At 37.5% G+C, this 13,452-nt stretch overlaps 2 protein-coding genes and 1 pseudogene across 3 annotated transcripts; 2 read left to right on the forward strand and 1 right to left on the reverse strand.

Moving 5' to 3' along the window:
* Nucleotides 1-49: 49 nt before the first annotated feature.
* Nucleotides 50-10,063, reverse strand: LOC110062304 (dysbindin-like). Of its 2 annotated transcripts, XM_089297747.1 has the most exons (12): nucleotides 9,886-10,063; nucleotides 9,676-9,726; nucleotides 9,497-9,532; nucleotides 8,506-8,559; nucleotides 7,474-7,534; nucleotides 6,622-6,754; nucleotides 4,951-5,083; nucleotides 4,258-4,280; nucleotides 3,555-3,695; nucleotides 2,590-2,702; nucleotides 1,659-1,811; nucleotides 50-1,534 (listed from the first exon to the last, which is right to left on the reverse strand). In XM_089297747.1, exons 1-12 carry the CDS (start codon nucleotides 9,939-9,941, stop codon nucleotides 1,508-1,510), a joined length of 981 nt encoding a protein of 326 aa, XP_089153873.1. In that variant the 5' UTR covers nucleotides 9,942-10,063; the 3' UTR covers nucleotides 50-1,507. The 2 variants fall into 2 exon arrangements, with proteins under 2 accessions (XP_089153873.1, XP_089153874.1); XM_089297748.1 differs by lacking the exon at nucleotides 9,497-9,532.
* A 58-nt stretch (nucleotides 10,064-10,121) lies between these two features.
* On the forward strand, nucleotides 10,122-11,194 carry LOC110062293 (uncharacterized). Its single transcript, XM_020769167.2, has 2 exons — nucleotides 10,122-10,268; nucleotides 10,362-11,194. The coding sequence occupies exon 2, from the start codon at nucleotides 10,412-10,414 to the stop codon at nucleotides 10,970-10,972; it is 561 nt and encodes a 186-aa protein (XP_020624826.1). The 5' UTR covers nucleotides 10,122-10,268; nucleotides 10,362-10,411; the 3' UTR covers nucleotides 10,973-11,194.
* A 148-nt stretch (nucleotides 11,195-11,342) lies between these two features.
* On the forward strand, nucleotides 11,343-13,081 carry LOC149106221 (uncharacterized; annotated as a pseudogene).
* The last annotated feature ends 371 nt before the right edge of the window (nucleotides 13,082-13,452 follow it).

Consider the following 13,452-nt stretch of genomic DNA (forward strand, 5'->3'; position numbering starts at 1 on the left):
ACTTCTGTCACTAAAAATGTGATCTAAATAACAGGCACCTGACAACAAACATTGTAAATATTGCTTTTATTAATGAGACATCCATGTACATGTTGATTCATTTATAAGCATTTCCTAAAATTGGTAATTCACAGCATGTATGTTTGATTACATATGTGAAACTTGTAAATGTAAACACAAATACAGTATTATACTGTATTATACTGAATTTACTCTACTTGTACATGCTATGTACTACAGCTGTAGAGAGCTAGAGCACACAAAGTCTGTCTAGCACTTGAGATACTTGCATGATTGTTGTAAATTTGCTCATTTTATTCCCATTGATAATGAAACATAGCTGACTGTGTCCTTATTAATTTACCACGCCACTGTCCAAAACTATTGGTTACTAATAATTATTTATGTGAGCAGGTTCAAGTTTGGGAATCGAAGCACATGCACAAACAGATCCCTTCCCACCAGATCCTGGCCCTATACCCACTTAGGGTTATGGTCAAAATCTAATCCCACCAGATTGCTAAGTGCTCACTGACTCGCTCTTAGCCTGTGCGAGACTCAAAGGTGGGCCTGCAGCTTCCGGACAAAATTGTTGACAGGTGACTGAACCTGCTGTATGTTTCATAAATGTATTTCTCAAAGTTGTTGCATTAGAACGTTTAATGCTCAATACTGGGACAAAGTTAAATTTTATTTCCCAAGGTTCTCAACATTGTTTTGTTCCCAGCAGTTGTTGGTCAACATTTAAAAGTAACAGTGCACTGTTTAACCCTCTGATGCCATAGATTTTGTATTGTTGTACAGCTGGAAATTTTTTCCCAACAGCATGACTGTGCTCTCATTGGCTTCTTTGAGGTCACATGACATCCAACAAAAAACTGTTTCCCACCAAAACTCTGTAAGCAGGCAACATAAGCCCTTTGCAGCTGGCATCACATGACCAAAATTTTCCTGAAAATGTTATATACCGGTATCATAGACTAAAACGTAAAGTGATTAAGTTTAAGGGGCCAGTGACTACATTTTAAATGTTACAGGTATACTATACACTGAGGACTACACTGAGAGACTTGTGAACAGTCTTGTTGTCAGATGTCACGTGGCACTGAGTTGTGCTCTGTTGGAGGAAAAATCCAGCCAACAAAATTTTTATTTGTTTGACCTTGTATGATAACCAGGCTTGGAGAAGCACAAATGAGATAATTTTTCTCTTCATAATTTAATTAGTGATAACTTATGCCCTATTGTGATATCAATATTAAGCTTCTAATGTGTACACTTGAAAAATACAAATTCCCATTAAATATTACTAGTACATGTACATAATATTATTTCTGTTAACCAGTTCACAATATCTGGGATTTCATCAATACTGGTATTGCAAATGCAATGTTCCTCTTCTCGGCCAAGTTTTTTTTCCAGTTCATGTTTGTTGATAATTTCTTGTAAATCTTTTACCAGCACGCAGTCGGTCAGCATGAACAACACAATGTTTGGCACACTCCTCTTAAGGCTGTTCATTAACATCATTTTCCTATAAGCAAACAAATTTTCCATCATTACAAGAAGTTCAAAAGTTAATTTTCTAATCAGAAAATTTTCAGAAAATGCATGTGTCACTTGTACACATTTTTAAACAATCAAAAAGGTAATGTCACCTCAACTGTATCTGTTTTCTCTTTTTCTCCAACATCCTGCACCGTTGACTCTGTACTTTCACTGGCTAACTTCTGGTTTAACAGTTCTTCATCCTCAGAAGATAAGATTATATTACTTTGTTCTTTATCCACTCCAGAAAGCTCTCCACTGGGCTAAAAATAAATTAGAAAAATTTTTCTTAGACAACAACAAGGGTGGCACATTATTTGCCAACCTGAAGACTGTATTATGAATAATTTACATGTATTGAAAGCAGTAAAGCCCTAGGCAATAACTGGCACCTACAGTAGACATGGAGTTACGGTGGATTTTTGTTTTTGTTGCAGTATTTACTGAAGGTTGATAGTTTCCCAGTACCTTTACATGTATATACTGCAGGGTGGACAGGAAGTTGACTGTAAAAGTACAGTTTCTTGCCCAAGGACACAACACAAAACCCCTGGCCCAGCTGGGGCTAAAACCTGGACTCCAAAATCTGGAGTCTGGGCAGCACATTATTCTAACAATTACAGTAGGGAACCTTACTCCCACACATTTTTGGCTAACATTGATGACTCTTTGCAATTCTCCTGGCGAAAGGTCTGTAGGTGGGAACTCAACATTGAAGTGGGCAACTGGGAGCATCACCGCTTAATGTCACTTAGCTTGCATGTCACGCTCACATGCTTTCTTGTTTTGCGTTCTTCCCCTCAGATTTTCGAGCAAGCTCGCATGTCACACTCAGAGTCACGTTCGCATCCTTACTTGTTTTGCATTCTTCCCCATGGATTTTTGATGAAAAGAGAAACTACTAGCAGGCTAGTCCATTACATGACAAGCTTTTAATATAACCACCTGCAGCAGGGACATGTCTTTATAAATTAATTAAACAGTTTTTGTTTTTGTTTTTGTTTTTTCATCATAATTTATCCACAAAAGTTGTTCACTGACCTCAGCTTCGGGGCCAAAAAAATCATCCAGTTCCTTGTGCAGGTCTGTGTCATCCTCCAGCATGATATCATCCAATGATCCACTGCTTCGACCATGAAGTAAGCTTATTGGCTCTGAAGGGTGATAAACATATATCTTATAAGATGTTTTGGTGTGTAGTATCACTGTATATTTTATGAGCTGTGCCATATTTTGATGAGCCCGTAGGGCAAGTCAAAATGCAAAAACAGCGAGTAAAGATATAAAGCGATGCCACACACCAAAACATCTAATAAGAGATTTGTTATCCAACTGCTGTAGTCAATAAATGTATCAATGAAAGAGGGAGAGTGACAGTTTTGTGTGCGCACACTGACCTGTATGGCAAACAGGTTTACTACTGTACAAGTAACTGTACAATATTGCTGTATATTTGTACTGTTATTTGGACGGCATTTGCTGCAGTTGGATACTAAAATCATGTATAATGCAAAACAAATTATATTTTAAAGTTTCTGTCCACTTAAATTACATGCTGAACTTGACATAGTCTACAGTAACCTTGTTCCCAGCCCTGTCTGTCTTTTTCCTGCCCACTGGAGCAGGGGAAAGAGAGAGACCCTGGGAACAAGGTTGAGTCAACAGCAGCGGATTCTAAATGTAGGTGGCGAATGAATGAAAAAGGCAAAAAATTTATAATATTACATATACTGGTAACCGGTTAAATATACACTGTAACTGGCAACATTGGGTAAATGGGTAACTTTTCTTTGTCAAACATCCTGGATATGCCTGGCCTTCATTAATTTAAAAGTTCTAAATTCTTTGCATGTTTGTCAGAATGTTCGTTTCTTGCTCCACAGCGCACCTGTCCCTGAGTTACTTGTGACTAAAACCCTATTGGGTGACCACTATTTACAAATTTGCTCTCAAGTGCAATAAAACTCATGAAGTTTTAAGCCACATACAGTGTAAAAGTTGAATACCTTCTGTCTTGCCATGTTGTATGTAGTAGTTCATTTGTTCAAGAAATGCATCTTCATACACTTGTTGTTTCTCTATAGAGGCCTGTCTCTCCAGTTGCTGAAGTTTGACATCATTTCTTTCTCTTGCTGATTGAAGTTCCTCTGAAAGAATAATCAAATGCAGTTTATTAAATAAAATATAAACTTGAAGTCAGGTTGAAATGTAACTCTTACAGGTGTACTAACAGCCATTAGCAGAATTCTACTAGAACACTAATGAAAATGTTGCAATCTGATTTGATGAGTAATCGTACACTATCAGATAGCCTGTCAGATGGCATGTCTAATTAGTTATACTAACTAAATCACACATTGTAAAACACAACAACACTGTACAGTGTTGAGCAACAACTGAACAGCTGTGTCTTGTTGGCTGTTAGCTACTGTACATATAGTCAGAGTATGTAGCAGTGGCAAGCATGGAATATGAATTAAAGTACTTCAGAATTGCAGTTGAATCTCTCTAAAAAAAAAGGCCACCTGCTTGGAGTCAGAATTAACTGGGTTAGATATTGTTACAAAAAGTGGTTGTTGTAGAGAGTTGGAATAAAAAGTCGGACAAGCAAAGAAACCTGGCCATTGTGGAGAGGTACATGTATGTGGCTATCGTGGGAGGTACTTTAATTTGACTGTGTACACCATGTACTACAGGGTGTTCTCCTACCTTTCAAGGCATCTAAGTCATCCCTGAAAAATGGAATTAGGATGCATTACTGGACAGGTCAAGAACTCATTACAACAATGAAGATTCTCCAAATAAAATAATTTTAAACTGTATAATTATTAGTAATATTTACATCTTACTAACTGTGTTTGAGGTCTGTACTTTAAGTTGCAGACATTTTACCCCTTGATTTAATATTGGCCCAATGGCAGAGTATGATTGTGTAAATTCTGTTTTGACAATTCACCTTCAGTAGGGAAATACATGTATACTGTAGCCATAGCTCGTGCAGTGAAAGACTGAGTTTCATTGTACAGTATTTCCCTTTTTACAATAACTGCAGAAATTCTCGCACATTCATTGGCTAATTTTTATTGTCAATAAGAGGACAAACACATGAACTTAAAATTTATGCAATGCGACCATGAGCGAGAGCGGACGCTTTGACAATTTGTTATTATAATGTATTGTAAAAAACAAATTGATGTCAGTTTTTCACGCGTCTGTTCTGTTATAGACAATGAATTTCATCATAATATTGTCAAAGTAGTTTGCAGATCCACTCGTCTATAGCCTCGTGGATCCACAGCTACGTTGAGAATGTTATGATGAAATTCATGATCAGTAAGTCAGGACAGACGCATGAAAAACTGACGTCAATTTGTTAAACTGACAGCATATTGTTTGACTTACTCTCTGTTATGTCTAAGCATGTTAAGCTTCAGGCCTTGAGCAGTTTTTCTTCTTTCCAAGTCCAGCTGTTCGCAAACTTCTTCCAAATCCACAAACAAGTTGTCTAAAACTTCTATCTGACCTCCAAAGGCATCTATAGCAACAAACAAAAAAAAAATAATAAAACAATTACATTTCAAAAACCACCCTTCAGATTAAGCTAGGCAACTTATGAAATAATAGCATGATATTGAAACAAAACATAAATGATGCTGCAAGTAAAATCTCATGGATGGGCACTGAGTATCCCTGTTTTGAATCACTACATGCATGTATGGGCTAATTGCAATTTTAAAGAAGATCAATTTAAAGCTTGCCCATGTAATTAAAGTGTTAACTAAAGGTTACTTATTAATAAGGAGGCAGTGTGGTCAAGTGGTTAGGCTGCTAGGTTTGAAATCTGGAGGTCAGGGGTTGAAATCCCATTCTGGCCACTAAGCTCAGGGCAGGAATTGTTTCTCAGTAGAATGTACATGTGTTGTTCAACTCCTCAGCCATACTTGTAAATTAGCCAACTAGTCTGCCTCAACCCAGTTATATTATTATAGGTTTATTTGAAATATTTGTTTCTTTCAGTTTGCCGTGTCTGATCTAGAGCGCGCCATTGCGGGATTGGCGCAGTTCGATAGATGATGTCCCCCAAATATTCGTCACATGGGTCATTTTGGTGCAGCAAACATCTACAGCTACTGACTTGTACATGTAATTTTCCTTCGTTTCCTAAGTTTTTCAAAAACTTTGTGTGATTTAAAGTTTCATAGAATTGACAATATAAAACAGCGTGCGTTTTATGAATGTTTACAACACGGACAAATAAATACAGCTACCAGAGGCTGAGATGAGATTCCTGGGAACAAGTAGAATAATTCTTATAGCGGGGTCAATTTATAAAAAATGCACATGCTCATTGCGAACCCCTTACTTTTCACGCTTGATTGATGAAAGGCGACGTGCTATTTCCGTTGTTTTCTTTGTCGTTCTGCTATATTATTGTCATGTCAAAGCAGAAAAGAATATTATCATTCTTTGGTCAAGAAAACAAAAGAGAAGAACACAGACTGCAAACAGAAACCAGCAGAATCGACAACGTTGACGAAGATAAATTGAGTGATACTGATGAAAGTGAACCTTTTGCCGAACCGAAAGCCAAAGCAGCAAGGAGAAACTTTCAATCTACCTGGTTGGAAAAATTCAAGTGGTTGCGATACAAAAAACAGTGTCAGTGTCCCCCAAAAAACTGGAATGTCCCCTAGAAAATTGTTGGCTGGGACAGAATGTTCCCCCAAAGTGAAATCCTAAATCAGACACTGGTTTGATTGACATTCCTGTATCTAAGCGCATTGACCACCATTTCAATTTAGTTTGGCCAAGGTAAAAGCATTAGTCAGAATCACTTTACAACTTGATTGTATTTATAAAATACATATTGTGTAGTTCCAGAAATTATCCATAGCAGTCCCCCATGGAAGGGATCTTTTTCTAACACCTCCCCACCCCCCTGGAAATTCATTTAAATTTTTTGGTCTTCCAGAACCCCCCATCCCCCCAGGAAATTCCAATCCCTTCTGTGGGGGCAGTATGGATATTTTCTGGAACTGCACATTATAAAGTATTGTTAGTATTATAACTTACCTATATCTGCCTTAGCTGTTTCAATATTTTTTATTACTTCTGGTAGTAGAGCCAGTTCACTTTGAAAAATACTCATTGTGGTATGGAGTTCAGAACATTTCTTGGAAAACTCGGAAATAATCTGGTCTGCCCTCTAGAACAGAAAATAAACTTAAATTGACCTCAGTTTTTCATGCATCTGTCCTGTTATTGATCATGAATTTCGTCATAACATTGTCAAAGTAGCTGTGGATCCTAGAGGTGATAGCCGAGTGGATCTGCAGACTACTTTTGACAATGTCATGAGGAAATTCATTGTCAATAACAACACAGATGCATCAAAAAGTGATGTCAATTTGTTTTTTACAATAACAAATTGTCAAATTATCCCCGACGCGTCAACATCGCATAGATTATAAATTCATGCATCCGTCTACTTATTGACGATGCAAATTAGCCAAATGAGCATGCAAGAATTTCTGCTGCAATGATTGTAAAAATGTTTATTTTAAATGTCAAATTAGAAATTTGTCAAAGATGCATAAACTCTAACTTACATGTGTGTATGTTTACCTCAGAATCTAGCCAATTGTTCCCACAACTCAGAACCTCTCAAAACAGTACAATTAAGCATGTAAATGCAATGTATAAAGCCACAGAAGTGTAGAGGTGCCATTAGTCCAGGCCCTGTTCAAATCCTTCCTTTCCCGGCCCATAGTGGTTGAACCCAGCTGGGAAAAAAGACTGAGAGTCCAGAATAACTTGTCCCACACATACTTAGAATGTGGCCATTTCCCCCCCAAAAAAATCATATAGAGACATTTTACAAGAAAGATGTACATGTACAGTACAAAAGCAATCAAGACTACAAACCTGAGCTTTAGCTGCACATTCCCTTGATGCTTCATGAAGCTCTGCCCATTCTTTCTGAAACCTAGTACAATGTACATGGTCACATCAGAATATTGATGGAATTGATAATAAAATGTACATGTATTGCAACCATTGTACAAAGGAACTTCATCACTAATGATCAGTAAAACTAAATGTAAAATATTTCATGATAATCAAAGCAAGCCATTTGTACAAAATTATGGCAGAATTTGATAAGCTCAACATGCCAATGAAAGGAAAATTGCATTTACTGCATTCACTGCCACAAAGTGTCTTCCGTCCACCATCTTTGTTTGTATACTGCTTAGCGCCACACAATAGTATTTTACATGTACACGTCACCCCAGGACCCCGGTATTGCAGGTGAAGGCTGCACTATAGCTTTTTTGACTACAGATACAACATCTAGGCAGGGTACCTCACCTGCCCAGGATCCCCTACCTCCATGTGAACAGGCCCTTACAGTTGTACTCTAGATATATGAATTGGTGACATGTCCAGGACCAGATCATTTCAACCACTCTTGTCTTGGGTAAAAGCAATTAACTTGCATGGTTACTTAATAAACTTAAGGGGAAGTGCGGTGGCCTCATGGTTAGTGGACTCGTCTCTGGATTGAGCAGTCCTGGCCAGGGACATTGCATTGTGTTCATTGTGCGAGACACTTATTCTCACAGTGCCTCTCTCCATCCCAGTGTATAAATGGGTACCAGCAAACATACAGTGTAATGCTAGGTGTAACCCTGCGATGTACTAACATCCCATCCAGGGGGGAGTAGAAGTACTCTTAGTCACTTCATGCTACAGAAACTGGTATCAGCTCTGACCTGATGGGTCACTTGGCTCGTGTGCAGACTTGCCATCTAGTTTTTTGCATATGCAACTATTTAATATGCATTTTTCTTCACACTCTGACTACCTGTAGTTTTAATGGTTAACTGTGCTACACTGTATTTACAATTCATTTTGATTGATAGCATCAAATGGCTGGACAAGTACTTGAGTACTTACTTGTTTAGGATTTCAGAGCCTGCCTCAAGATCACAACTGAAACACTGGTCACCACTGAAAAAACATTGAAATTGTCCATCAAACACTGAAAGACCTTTTTGGTGACCCAAAGCTTAGGACAGATTTACATGTAAATGGATACCCTGGAGAATAAGAAGCACAAAAGATCAGCTAGTGGGTAGACACTTCCCCACAAATCTTTAATTGAAGGGGTGAGTGGAAAAACGCCCTGGGTACAATGTAACTGACTTTTGCAAAACGTTGAGGTGACCAGTATTTAAATACCTCCCAGCAGTTTATACAGTTTACTCTCATCTTCATTATTGTCTAAAAAGAACTAGTACTAATATGAATTACCATTGAAACAAATTTTAAAAATGGTAAAATACAAAAAAAAAATCATAATAATTTAGACTAGTGCTACTTTGAGCACAGGCAACCTAAGAGAGCAGATTTAAATCGGAATTAAGAGGAGTGAGTGTATACATGTATGTATGCAGTTGCATGTAGATATACACAATTTCTTCAGACTTCCAATCAAAACTTTCTTTTAATAGTCACACTACAGCTGTAATAATTCTTTAACAATTGTACAGGTAGTTATACAGTAATACTGTATGTTTCAAAAATTGATTTATTAAATTATAATTAAAGGGGTGCATGGAATATAGCCGTAAGTGACTTTTGGAAAATTTTGAGGCAGCCAGGATTAAAACACCTACCAGCAATTTTCACAGTAACTTATTCCGGTTATAGTTGTTGTCTCAATTAAAAAAAAAAAAAAATTATCTATACATTTGGGTTTTTACTTTAAAAATTTCCCCCTGGCATTATCCCACCATATTTTTGTTTTTGTATATGTGGCAAAGTATTATTAAAATTAACTTACACACTCTCAAAAATCTATTTTTAAGGATACGAAATTTGGGGATTCCGAGCTGAGCAAAATGCATGGAAATTTTTTCAAAATTCAAGGTATTGATCTACCTACCTTTCGATGATTTCATCCGTTATAAAAGTCGTCTTTCTGTATCAGTCAAACAAAATGACTCTTTTTAAGCTTTTCAAACTCAGTTAAACTGCTTTAGCTTGCCAACCCTCCCTCAATCTACAGTATTGATCATTTATAGTTCAGTCGTCATGAGTATTTAATTCACAAACATTACTAACCGAACTATTTTCTTGTTAACGGCCTTGGCCTTATCTGCGATCGATTTCCAGCTAAAAGGAAAGAAAATGTGAGAATGACAATAGTTTAAAAAACGCACGAACAAGGCAGCTATGATGCAACATTACTAAAGTGTACGTGAACTTTCTACCACAAGACGAGGTGTCTTTCAGAGACGAGGTCCTGTTATTATTTCATTATTTAACTCTTACCCTTGGCTCAGATCATGCTGTACCGTCTGCAAACGATCTCTAAAGTTATCGAACATTCTTCCTGGTACAGTAAGCTTAGATAATCCCCAATTTTTCCGTATTATTTCGCCTTGCAAGTTAAAATTATATTTTCCATCTTTGTGCTCTGTTTTTGCTTGATTTTTTGCTTCGCTTTTGTATTCTCGTGCGAAAAACCGCTGAACGCAAATTACCCAAAATGCATTGCGTGACTCATTTCCAATATGGCCGCCTCAGGGTGCTTTCTAGTGCGTTGCGTGCTTGAAAGTTATTAGAAACTAAAACTAACGCGAAATATTTTAATCTTCGAAGCATTTAAGACGTGTATCGACGAAAAATCTGTTAGAAATTTCAAAACTTGAAAGGTAATTGGCGATACGTGAAGTTTATTTTGTTTAATTGTTAACTAGGACGAAAATTTCAAGAGTGTTGTGTTATTTTACGCGTCTTATTTCCAGGCGTTGTCTTCCTGTTTATACGACTTGCTCCAGCAAACGAGACAAGAGAAATGGCGAATTCAAGCAACGAATCTCTGATAATGACTTTACTGGAACAAATCAGGGCTTTGGAGGATGAAAGAGACAAGGCTTTGGAGCTGGCGGGCGAACTTGGGGCGAAGGTTAAAATGAATGGTCCGCTATCAACAGATTCTAACGAGGACAGAGCTAGTGTTACCTCTAGCAACAGTGAAGAATCCGAACCGAAACTTGAGAAGTTACGAGAAGAAAATGAGGTACTGAGAGGAACCATTGAAACAATGACACAAACGGTAGTCTTTGATCTGGAAGAGATTCGACTCAACGAAGAACAAAGAAGGTTTAATCTAAAAGAACTTATCTGCGAACAGCAGAATGACAAATCAGGAGAGTCAAACGAGGACATGGATGCTAATAGTTACAGGACAATGTTGGATATGTGTAAAAAGTACTATGGAAAAATGGTTGCTGAACTTCAGGAGGAAAGAGGTTCATTGCAGCAGAAGGTTGAAAAACAGCAAGCTTTGCTCTTAGAAAAAGACATGAAAATTACTGAACTTGAGATGAAGCTCCAGCAAGTTTCCAAAAAGTAGGGAATGATTAAGCAATCTGTTATAAAACTATGCATTGACCAATAAGCATTATTCTAACTCAGCTAGATTGAAATAAGCAGCTCTAGAGGTGTCGAATGGTATGGGCGGCCGTCACCACCAAAAGTACAAGATTATTAAATGGCACAGACCAAACATAAATGGTTTAGTGATGGTTTGCAAAATGGAATAAATGATTGACAAATGATACTGTCTAAATACAAATAGTTAGGTGTTCTTATGTTAAACGGTCTACTGAAACAGTAAATGATTTAGACGATTTAGAAATGGTTCAGTCACCAACATCAAAATGGAACAAACTAATAAGAATCAGTTTATTTAAATGAGAATCCATCTGACTACGATACGTAGGATGATCAGGTCTGACAACAAATGGTCAAGTGTTCTGTTTCAAAGCGGTGTAATTAATGGTGGGATGGTTGAAGTAATCGACAAATCATTTAATTCACCAAGAAATGGTTCAACTCACCGACTGATGGTTTAGTGTAGTGCCAACTGATTTAATGCAGACACAAATAGTGCAGTACGAAGTCAAATCATTTGTGCAAACAGCAAATAGCTTAACTTAATGTTGAACTGTTCAGTCATACATGTAGAAGGAATGGTCCAGTGTAATTAGAAATGACTGAACGAATTAAAAGTGATTTAGCGTGGCACAAAACGAAAGAGCCTACTTTGTGCACCGAACCGCAAAAAATACAACAGTGAGGTGGACAAGTCAAAATTGGAATAGATCAGTCAATGTGGGGTCTGACGTAATACCATCATATTTGGCGCCAAATTAGCCGAGTGAATGACCATGACACGGGTCACACCGACTCGGCGAGCTTGGCCAAGTGTGTTGCGGACAACTTCGGCAAGTTTGCTTCTTTTTATTTCATTTTGCAATGCGTTTCTGTCCAGAAGATATGTCTTTGAGAGTGCCAGAGGGAACCTAGAAATTATGACAATATTTATGAGATCAGATAGGATATTATATCAAGGTCAAAGAAGGTTAAAGTCACAAGCCTGAACTCAAAGGAAATGATGACACCTCCCGTTTACTCACCTTTGTTCTTTGTCTTGTTTCAGACTTAATCCAACAAAATAATCCAATAAAAAAAATAATCCAACAAAACAATACCAAGCCAAGAGAATGGAAACGTTACATTGCTGACCTTTTCTCCCTTTAGGACTGTAAAAGAAATGAAGTGGATCATTTCATTGAACAAGCTAACACATTCCACCCAACAATAAAATTCACGGCCAAAATATCAGAGAACAAAATAACTTTCCTTGATACAGTGGTGTTCAAAGGAGAGAGATTCATAGAAAAATCCATCCTGGATATCAAAACTCACTACAAGCCAGCCGAAACCTTTCAACATACCCATTTTACCTCGTGCCACCCCCCGGGAGTAAAAAGAGGCTTTATCAAAGGCGAAACAATAAGACTGCTTAGAACAAACTCTTCAAAAACAACATTTGAAGAGTGCCTTGCAAACTTCAAATGACGCCTCGAAGCACGCAGGTATCCGAGGAAATATATAGAAAGGTCCCTGTCAGAGGTCATCTTTAACTCGAGACAATCGGCTCTTAAACCACAAAAACAAAAAACGGCAGAGAGACTATTGCCTTTTGTCACTACATACCACCCTGCAGTAAAGAAACTTAACAAAATTGTGATGGAAAACTGGAGTTCTATAGAAAATCAGCCTCTGCTGAAAACAACTTTTAAAAAGCCTCCGATCATATCTTACAAAAGAGGTAAATCTCTAAAAGACATGCTTGTAAGAGCAAAGCTATAGTCTGAAGGCTTTTGATAATGCGACGCAACCACAAAAACCACACTGGCAGTCTGTGCAGGCCTGTCTCTGTTTTTTCCCGATATATCGGTCCAGGGGTGTACAAAATACACATGATCCGACTTTTCCACTTCACTGTTGTATGTTTTGCGGTTCGGCGCGCAAAGAAGGCTGTTTCATTTCGTGCCATGCTAAATCACTTTTAATTTCGTTCGATCATTTCTAATCATACTGGACCATTCCTCCTATGACTGAACAGTTCAACATTAAGTTAAGCTATTTGCTGTTTGCATGTCAATGATTTGACTTCGTACCGCACTATTTGTGTCTGCATTAAATCAGTTGGCATTACACTAAACCATTGGTCGGTGAGTTGAACCACTTCTTGATGAATTAAAGGATTTGTCAATTACTTCAACTGTCCCACCATTAATTACGCTGTTTTGAAACAGAACACTTGACCGTTTGTTGTCAGACCTGATCATTCTACATTTCATAATCAGATGGATTCTCATTTTAATAAACTGATTCTTATTAGTTTGTTCCATTTTGATATCGGTGACTGAACCATTTCTAAATCGTCTAAATCATTTACTGTTTCAGTAGACCGTTTAACATAAGAACACCCAACTATTTGTATTTAGACAGTATCATTTGTCAATCATTTATTCCATTTCG

The sequence above is a fragment of the Orbicella faveolata genome, unplaced genomic scaffold, assembly GCF_042242905.1.
Source record: "Orbicella faveolata isolate gen_17 unplaced genomic scaffold, um_ofav_v1 contig_3, whole genome shotgun sequence".
NCBI classification, from domain to species: domain Eukaryota; kingdom Metazoa; phylum Cnidaria; class Anthozoa; order Scleractinia; family Merulinidae; genus Orbicella; species Orbicella faveolata.

Bases quoted from the DNA above. Each gene is read 5' to 3' on its own strand.
- LOC110062293 (XM_020769167.2), top strand. From the start codon at position 10,412: ATGGCGAATTCAAGCAACGAATCTCTGATAATGACTTTACTGGAACAA.
- LOC110062304 (XM_089297747.1), bottom strand. From the start codon at position 9,941: ATGTTCGATAACTTTAGAGATCGTTTGCAGACGGTACAGCATGATCTG. The intron at 9,533-9,675 runs GTTAGTAATGTT...TGACTGATACAG, and splicing joins GTTAACAAGAAAATAGTTCG to AAAGACGACTTTTATAACGG. The intron at 1,535-1,658 runs GTGACATTACCT...GTTTGCTTATAG, and splicing joins AGAAAACAGATACAGTTGAG to GAAAATGATGTTAATGAACA.